At 37.9% G+C, this 10000-nt stretch overlaps 1 protein-coding gene and 1 long non-coding RNA gene across 2 annotated transcripts in view; one reads left to right on the top strand and one right to left on the bottom strand.

Annotated features, from left to right (window-relative positions):
• The window catches only part of LOC138003509 (uncharacterized), a 21867-nt gene that overhangs the window by 11781 nt on the left and 86 nt on the right, over window positions 1-10000 (bottom strand). Inside the window, exons 1-2 of the long non-coding RNA XR_011123586.1 lie at window positions 9964-10000; window positions 7313-7359 (exon numbers count right to left, since the gene is read on the bottom strand). The exon at window positions 9964-10000 is cut by the window's right edge and continues 86 nt beyond it. This is a non-coding gene — a long non-coding RNA (uncharacterized lncRNA). The remainder of the gene's footprint in view (window positions 1-7312; window positions 7360-9963) is intronic.
• The window catches only part of LOC138003503 (uncharacterized), a 10291-nt gene continuing 7761 nt past the window's right edge, over window positions 7471-10000 (top strand). The window contains exons 1-2 of the mRNA XM_068849607.1: window positions 7471-7609; window positions 9976-10000. The exon at window positions 9976-10000 is cut by the window's right edge and continues 70 nt beyond it. Coding sequence (XP_068705708.1) covers window positions 7530-7609; window positions 9976-10000 — 105 coding nt within the window. The 5' untranslated portion in view covers window positions 7471-7529. The remainder of the gene's footprint in view (window positions 7610-9975) is intronic.

Genomic DNA, 10000 nt, shown 5'->3' with positions numbered 1-10000 from the left:
TAGTCTCTCTATCACTCCCTGTTTTTTGACTAGACAGGCATAATGTAGAATGGATTTTCTGCGAAAGGTAGCCATAAGAAAAAGTTTGGATCGATTTGTTGGCGGAAACAGAACCATGATTTAGCTGCCCCGATTAGCGAGTCTTTTTTTCACCATTTCTGCCTGAAAAAATCCCTACGTTCTTTGATATGCCAAGGATAATTGAGAATCTACGAAAACCAATTTCGTTTGGAAAGGTATTTTTTTCTTTCCATTAAACCTCCTTATTTTATTTTTCTATCATTTTCAAAACGCTTTACTTGACTTTAAGCTGTAGAAAAGTCAGTCGGGCCAAATCAGGGGCACCCAACGTCAATTTTCGGAAAATATCTGTTCGGAACCCGATTTGCATGAGATCTAAAATTTTCGGAACATTTGTCGTAAAATTTCTTGCTTGCCTGCCTCTCCTAGGATTTTCGAACATCTAAAAAATGGTATAACTGCCCATTTTAAACGGATTTTTACCCTAGAAAGGTTACCTAGTATTTTTTAGGAGCCTTTTTTCTGGCTGAAATTTTCGAAAAGGTAAGTTTTGATCCCTATAGTTTTCGGATCACTACACATTCAGCTAGGAAATCCGAACAGATGAAAAATTTCTAGGTGATAAAAATATGCCTATATGTACCGTTTAAATACTAAAATACGTTTAACAATGCTATGTTTAAGTGGTTTTAAACTATATTCTCGTTGGGTGCCCCTGACAAATGGAGATCGATGGAAAAGCTTATAAAATCTCGTAAATTTTAATTTCTTGAGAGGTGCTGTGTGCAGTAAACATACTCGATACTGTGACTTGATAATCACCTTGGATGAGAAAAAATCACATCGTCTCGTATCTTTCAAACTCACATTTTTCTCAACATGACTTTAGCTAGCACAGTGGTACCGGGGAACAGCAACTCTTTCAAGTGGCACACAATAATTACAAAATAGGCACGCATTGCTTACGTGTGGTAGTGCAGTAACACAGCGCTCTATAATTGTCAACTGAGCTGCCTTTTGTCTTCCAGGATATTCAAGTTGTCTTTGCGTAATATGTAGCTCTAATAGTACACGATATTGTTTTGGTACCGTATATCCTTATAGTGCCATGGTTGATGCCTTAGGTAAATAGGCCCCTGAGAGGACATGTGGTTACTTGTAAAATACTAAATCCCAGAAAGATTGAAGAAAATAAAAGGGAATCGAGAAACATTGGCTTCGAGGCTGACATGTTGATCATTCCCAAATTCTCTCACAACTTCTTTTTCACCACAAGTTTAAGCGTGCATTCTGAGCCTCTGACAGCTTCTAAGACTTTAAAAGTTCACTGAAGGTAAGACCTGTCGGGCGGGGTTAGTAACGATATACGATTTGATATCCAAAACATAGGACCAAAAATTCTATTTTAACGCTCAAAAATGCGAAATAAGCCAAGGTACAGATGTTGTTAGCCTGCTTTATGCAAACAAATATTGATACAAAAGTAAATAAATATTGATACACAGTTTTTACGAAAAAAGAAGAAGTTTTAAGAAACTGTCGATCGAGAATAAAATATTTTGCCATCAGCAACAAAATTTTCGACAAGTAAACAACTTACTCAGTAAATTTTGAACAGAGAATATACAGAGTTACCATCAGCGAAAAACATTTTGGGAGATTTTTGCTACGTTCCAATTTTTCTATAGTACTCTTGGCTGCACAAGTAAATCGCAAAATCGAAAGTGATATCGAATTCAGCGGGCGCCGTGATCAAGTTACCTCGCATGTTTACTCGCGAAACAAAGGAAACATCTGTGTGAAAATGATGGCAAGACACCGAGTTTTTTCTTTCGTTAGTTTGGTTTTTTTTCTTTCAAGTTTTTTAAAGGTTGACAAGAAACGTGCGAATTCAACACAAAGATCACAATAGCCCAACTTTCGAGGTTGACTGTTGTTTCTGCAAAGTCAAAAATTCACTCCCCTGGACGAGGCTATTTATCACCTGGTAATTCCATCGTTTTGAAAATAGCAGCTGCTTTATTATTCAACAGTTTCACAAATTCTTGCTGATTTTGGATCTCATTTTGTTGAAACTCAAGCACACTTCCAGCAGACCTGTTTGTGTTCGTGAGTTGTGCATGCACGCGCTGCGGGCTTTTTGTCATTATAAAGTGCACTACCACAAAAACAATATGACATTGGCAAGGATTGTCCCACGAAAGGAAACATTAGGGAGGGGCCATTCAATTACGGGTTGATGGAAAAGGAGTTTGGTAAATTACAAAAACAAATGCTTGCACAAGAAAAATAAAGGGAAAATCATGCTCAGAAAACAAAAGCGAAAATAAAAATTAAAGCAAGCAATACTTGCTCTTCGGATTTGTGAAATACAGAAACCCTGTGGTTGCATTAAGATAAAACACTTGCGAATTTTAACACCATCAAAAGTCACATTCAGAAAAACTCCCCCACCCCTCCCATTAAAGCAAGGACAACGTCGGCGAGAACTAGAGCAACGTAAAATTACGAAAATCGTGCGATTTGATTGATTCCGTGAACGGGTGCATCGTCGGAAATGTTTCTATGTTGCCGGAGAAGCGAGGCAGAATCGATGCGTGATGAATCGCCGTGTGCCTGGCAATCCCTTCTTTGCATTTCTTTTACTTATTTACATAATTTAAGTTCACTTTATGATTGGTGTTTGACTTGAGGAAAAACTTCTCACTTTTGTAATAATTTTTGTTTACTTTAAAGAGAGATCGAACAACAGAATTCGGCGGGAAATTACCGAAATTTAAGCGAGATGCTTTATCTTAAACACGCAAAAAAATATATTCACCAGCGTAATCCCGACCGCATTGGAAAGAGAACTGTGCCTTTAATTTGTCTTGAATATGGTCCTAGGCCAGTTCCTCAAGACCTCGGGTACAATATTTGTTCCCAATACGGACCTCCCGTTAGGTGAATAACAATGATCAAATGTATGGTTGTGCAACAATCGTTTTAATTCTGGAGTATTTTCTCTGCCACAGTTCAGCAACGATCCGTGAAATTTCAGGATAAGTGGTGGACGTAAACACTTGACGATAAACTTTCAATTTTTCTCTTTAAACGTCTACACCGTTTATATCCGTCCTATTGAATTCCAAGATGGTTGCTATACCCAATTTATATTCTGAATGATTTGGAACCATAGCGAAATTCCTGTAATTGTAATTACAAAACGTTATATTTAAATACGCATTTTTTGCTTCTTTCTTTCTAGCTGGGCCTGTTTAAATAAAAGAAACGTTTATTTTTGAAGGGCGGTTTATAGACAAAATGCAGAAGTGATCATCTCACTTCACTGAACAATAGGCCTTCTGCAACTAACATGGTACAAAATCCACCATGCTGGAGGGCAAGCTCATTATTATTCCCCCACTGGGACATTAAAACAAAGGCAAGTCAAGCTTGACTGGTTCTGGTCTCTTTGTTTTAATGTCCCAGTGGGGGAATAATAATGAGCTTGCCCTCCAGCATGGCGGATTTTGTACCATGTGATCGTTAGTTGCAAAAGGCCTATTAAAGCAATAGTCTCTTATAAACACCTGCTTACGATCACTGCTACATTTCGTCTGTAGATGGTTTTCTGCTGACGTCACAGCAGCCACGTTGGTACGAAAAACCTTAAATAACAATGACAACCAGGTTTTCTGAGCCCGCGAGAGTGAGCAGCCCCAGCAAACCATTATTTTAACGAAAACCGCTGGTCAGCAACCTGGTTCTGGTCATTGCTGTCTAAGGTCTCCCTGTTGGTTGGTGCACAGAACAATAGAGAAAAAAGTCTTTTGGGAATTTGACTGTATTATAATGCAAAACATGAGCCATGATTTGCTATTGTTTTGTGCACCAACATGGCCGTCTTATCACGTGACTGAAAACCATCTATAGCCCACACTTCAATTACATACATTTCTTTCAGTCATCGAGTCCTTTCATGATATGGTAATAAATGAGCCCAACAAAATGACCTGCTCCCAAGTGTGTGGCTTCAAAGCCCAGTTGGTAGAGCATTGCACCGGCATCGCAGAGTTCATGAGTTCAAAACCCGTTGGAGCCGCCTGAATCTTTCAGGTAACGATAAAAAGACAATTGCTTAAATTGTACAGTTAGTGCAAAGATCTCTTCTACCTTTCGTTTTTACATATTTAGCTACAAATATCATTTAAGAGTAGAGGTAAAAAAGGTTCGTTCCACATTCTAAAGACACCTATATATAGCTCGATTGGGATCGAAATATATCTTTCTGCTGAATCGCTCAGCTGTTATCGGTCTTTTTATAAAACTCATTAATAATTGATGAGCAAATAAGCCTATCAGGTCACCGATAAAAAAATCACGTGAAGAAGCTTCAAAGACTGATAAAACAGTTCTCCTAAGAATTCTTTATTTAAGTCACTACTGGCATGGCATAGCATGGCATAGCTTGTTTTCCTTGCATTGTATGCTAATGTTCTCCTCTCACAATGAATTCGCCGGTTGTTTTTATCCCGTCTGAAACTACTCGGCTTTGCCTCGATAAAACACTTCTGCTTTTTTATTAAACCGTACTTTGAATAGGAGTGGTTACACAGCACTAAGCTCTGTAACCACTCTTTCAAATGTGGTTTAACACAGTTCTTTTAAACGCTCTGAATTCAGTATTCGCCTTTAAGCACAGTCTTAAGCGAGGGGTTTACCTCGGTGTAAAAACCTGTGAAAATTTTTTTTTGTTTTGTTAGCTCGTGGTAGGGTTAGGTTATTGTTTAAAGTTTTTTTGCTCTTTTGTTTTCCTTTGTGTTACGTCATCTGTGAGTTTCACAGGTTTTTACACCGAGGATGAGCCTAAACGAGAACTTCTTAAAAGATCTATGATCCCCCTTGATATGTTTTTATTTATAATTTTATGTTTTAGCCATTATTGGTGTTTAATGTGGCATTATGATAAAAACATCAAATCTTTTTTTCCTTGGGTGTCAAAACTATATTAACTAAACACAGAAACCCAAAAGGGTTGAAACGTGCAACGGCCCCTTGTGTGTTGGGAAACAAGCTTCTGAATATTCAAATTGCTAAGTACCATATTTGGAACAACAAGAGCGAGGGGTTTCCAAATATGGTACTTAGCACTGAAACATTCAACCAATCAGTTTGCACTGAATATTCGGAAGCTGTGAACGCGCGTTACACGTTTTCTGCTAAACACTAAGTGACCCAAACTTTAAGCCTTATTAATTTTAAAATGCACTTTTATATTTGAACTGGAATTTTCCTCTTTAATGGTCCGCCGTTACTAACTTTAAAATCTTGAAAGAGCTGGATCGAGGAGAAAATGACGTCAAAGACTACTCTACTACTGAATTGGTGCCAAAACAATAATGTAGCTCAAATTTTGCATAATAATAGAATCAAATTCCCTTAAGACTTTTCCGCTATTGTTCTTTCCACAAACATGGCTGCCGTGACGTCAGGTACAATCAAAGAATGTAATACGTTTGGACGCGGCTGAATCAATATGCAGCACGGGAGTTTCGGGCTTTCAGATTTTTAAACTCGTGCTTTGCATACATAGTAAACTGCATTTACACGCTGAAATTTTAAGCCAGTGAGTAATGCCGTCACTTTTGCCTAGATTCAACCCTCTGAGTTCAGTTTTGAACGGGAGTAATGGCGGACCGTGAAATCCAAAACTTACACTCAAAGTAAACAGCCTTTGGATGAAAATCAAAGCTCAAAATTTTGCCACGCAGGTGTTAAGCAAACACACTTTCAAAATCTGAAGAAACATAGGACGTGATTTTTTCATCATAGTACCACTTTAACTAACCATTAAGTTAATGTTGATTTGTAATGAAAACTGCAAACCAAATGCTTTTTAAAAAAGTCAATATTTCTCTGATGTATGTGCGCTACGTTACTAGCCATTAATGTTGCTTTCGAATGAAAACTGCAAATCAAATGCTTTTAAAAAAGTCAATATTTCCCTGACAACTCTCTGGGGGGGCTAAAAAGATATATCCGATAGTGCATTGAAAATTTTGGAAACGTAATCAATATAGTTTTTATAGTACTGGACAAACCTTTAAAATCAAATCACATATTACTTGTGAAACCCATAATGTAATTTACATGATTCAGTGCACTAAATGTAATCTTCAGTACATCGGAGAGACCAAACGTCGTCTTAAAGACCGCTTTAATGATCAGTTGATCCTTATACCGCTCTGTACACTAGTCGTGACTCCATAAGAAAGGCTCGTGAGGCATTCCTCATACACAGAGGAAAAACACTGGAGCCTGCAAGCCTTAACAGAAGAGATGAAATGTAATTTAGTTTAGCTACCTTTTAATTTTCTTTTGTTTCTTTTATCTGGTTATCATGTGTTATTGTCTTCCTCTTTTTTATGCATTTCCGTTTTTATTAATTTTACACATCACGAAGCCTTTTTATGTCATTTCCGGAAAATATAAAGATCTTGTAACAAGCATTTATCCATTCAATAAACCTGAAGAAGGCTGGTGTTGGCCAGCCGAAATATTGTAACAACGCCTATGTTCACGTTGTCTTGACCCACCTTTGCAGTATATTTTCTATTTTTAAAGTTATTATAAGCTAAGCACATGTTAAACAAACACTCTCTTCGCACATCATGCCCACGATGTTAGGAAGCCAAAAGCCAACTGTACAAGAGCCTAAATCTGGACATCTGGACTAACTGCAAGTTGCAATCATTAACAGATTTGTTCTTTATTTATAACCTAGTTCCCAGGCCCTTTCTCTTCCCTTTGGGATGGGGCCCAAAGCCAAACAAAAGGTATTGGGAACGAGGTTGCTTAATTTTCTGTACGTCGTAGAAAAATGGCATAATTTGAATACAAGATATTTTTTATGAGCAAGCTCTGAAAATGAAAACATATCGCCTATAAGTACAAAGAGAAATCCAGTTTAAGAAAAATTTAAGTAATTAATGAATTCATTAAACTGAAATAACACATTTTTAAATTACTACAAAAAGGTAATGCAAAAAAATGACAATTCCCCACGTGGAAAACGTTGTCACGATAAAAACGAAACCATAGATAAAAAAAAATATCGCGCAACAAAATTCGTTTCAAGAAGAAGTTAAAACGATGCCAACGAGAAAAATAAGTAAATAAATTAATTGATAAATAAGAGTTTAGGACACGTGGAAACTCAAGCATTTCTAGAAAGGAATGGACTCGCGGTATTTTCATAAGCCCTTCAAAGTTACAGAGATAGAGAGTTTTTGAAAGTTACAATTCTCACCTTGATCCTCATGCCCCAATCCACTTTTCACTTTGGTGACAGTATGTCTGCATTAGAAAAAAAGGAGTTTTCGTGAAAAAATTGTGAGGACCTTCTCCAGACTAAGTAAATATTAGTTGTAATTTATTTCGTAACATCGAGACAGACGGGGGTTGAAAATAACACGCTATAAAGTGCCCTAAAGAAAGCAGTTGGTTAATTGAGGCTCCCGTTATTGATGGTACTCAGAAATAAATTCATCTTTAGCCAAGCCAGATCCGTGTTCAGATTAAAGTCCAGCGTTTACCTTTGTGGAAGGTAAGGGCCGATTTACACGATACGATTTTGTCGCATGCGACAAGCTCACGACAGGCCTAAGACAAGACTTACGATTGTCGCAGCGTTTTAAAACATATTTTAAAATGCTACGACATTTTTTCTGACGTACACAACAATCGTAAATCATGTCGTGGGCCTGTCGTAAGCCGTTGTCGCATGCGACAAAATCGTACCGTGTAAATCGGCCCTAAGAGCCTCAGAAATTGGCTTTTTCTCATCTATACTTGAGCTTAGGTTTTGGTTAAAAGGACTTAATAATATTGTAAAAGAAGACAAATAAGAAAAGGAAATTATCTCTGCTCTCAATTGATCGCACCTCGATAACCACAGCTTACTGGCCGAGGGTTACAAAAATACGCGAAAGGAACAACATTCTCCGCGCTAATTCTATAATTTCTAATTGGCCATCAGAATGTAGATTTAAAACGAAAAGAACTTGTGATTTTTCGCGAACAGAGACAACATATCCACCACAAATGTATGACGTCTGACCGAAAGACCAGCAGGCTTGGTCCATGAGATTTCTAAGATTCCATTATTCATGGACCTTTATTTTGACGAACTCATCTCAACAAAAAGAAGAGAGCATTTTCAGACTGGTGAAGCAGAGCTGTGTAAATGGTAACTTTTTTAAAATTGCAAATAAAAACTGGGTTTTTGTGCGGCCGCTTACTCATGGCCCAAACAGCCCGGCTCTCCAATTGTCTTTGTGTGCCCATTCTTCAAAAGAACGTTTAAGATTGAGACGTTTTTATTGTTGAAATTGCATTTATAGTGTTATTTGAATCGTTTCGGATTGAAGGTTGGATGCATTTTCAGCGTTTTTGTTAAATAACAGGTGTGACCATTTTGAAGATTTTACTGAATGTTGCACAGGATCATTTGGAACGTTTATGATTGAAGGTTCGATCTGCAGGCGCGTAGCGTCCTATACGCATATACGCACGTGCGTACTTGAAGTGACCAGAAAATGTTGACATTTTTAGCAATTGTTTCTATTCTTATCATTTTACTTGTACGCAACCAAGATTTCGTGATGAAAGCACCACTTTGATTAAATTCTAAAAAGTAAAACAAAAGCTATAGCATGCACTAACAATGCGGTGTTGTTTGGCCAGCGTGCAACAAAAAGGCAAGGTTGCAAAGGAGCGACGTTCCAAGAACGTTCGTGACAAAGGAGCGACGTTCCGAGATCGTTCTTGACGATTCCAGTCACGCTAGCACAACCAAAACAATGTTTTGTTTGCGCCAAGTTTGCTCAAAATAAGGGCAAGACGCTTTGTTCTTTGCTTGTATTCACACAACTACTTCGACAAGAAATAAAGAACGCAGTTTTTTCCCTCAGTTTACTTAGGTTTCTAGATCATATGTACTTGTGCGTGCGTACTTGAAAAAATGACCACGCTACGCGCCTGATCTGGTGATGTTGAGCTCAATTGATTAAAGCTTCACTGGGAACATTTGGACGGATTTTGATTGACCGCTGAATAGGACCATTCGGAGAGTCTTTTCTTATTGAAGTTTGGGTGGGCTCATTTGAATTATTAAAACAACAACAACAACAACAACAACAAAACAAAAAACAAAAACAAAACAACAACAAAATTCTATTTAGGATCAACAAGACGGAACCTAATCTGGCAATTAAGTGATCCAACGGGACTCTGAGCCTATGGTTTCTGCGTACGGCTTACACCAAAACGTTTCACAGGTTGAATAAAGATGACGTGTTTTTGTGTGACCAGCTGACCACGACACACTTTGAAAACCATTACCGATAAGAGTACAAATTCCTGAAAGCGATAAGATTCTCAACTCCAACATCAGAGAAAACTAGGAACTAAAGACATCTACTAATCGCATGCACCAATCAACATAGAATCAAGTAGTCCACTAAACAACACACTATCCATCCCAACGCGATTGCAACTCAAAATTCAGTAGTTGTAAAGCTAGTAGACGAGCAAGAAAGAGATGTATTGATGCAGACAAGGGAACCATACACCATTTCCCAAACCCGTGACCGAACAATTGAAAACGAAAAATGGCACTCTTAGAAAATTAATAAGTTTGAACAGGACCCAAATGAACCCAACGTGTAAACCGGGAAAACACGAAGCCGGAGCAGTTCAGTTTTTCTTTTGGTTTAGCTCCTGATTGGTTGATAAAGTAGCACGATTTCGCGCTTCGCCTTGCTCTGAAAGGGAAATTGAAGAAAACTACAAATTACTGAACAGCCAATTAAAAAAGAGCCTTAGAGAATTCAGTATTTGCACCTCGTTTAAAAGTTTACGCATTCCGGAGACTGCAAAGTTTATAACTCACGGTCTTGCCTTGTTTTGCAGAAACATGGATGTTCCGAAAACAGCG

Source organism: Montipora foliosa, chromosome 5, assembly GCF_036669935.1.
Source record: "Montipora foliosa isolate CH-2021 chromosome 5, ASM3666993v2, whole genome shotgun sequence".
In the NCBI taxonomy this organism is placed as follows: domain Eukaryota; kingdom Metazoa; phylum Cnidaria; class Anthozoa; order Scleractinia; family Acroporidae; genus Montipora; species Montipora foliosa.
Note: the sequence above shows the minus strand (reverse complement) of the source record. Positions and strands in the feature narration are given on the sequence as shown.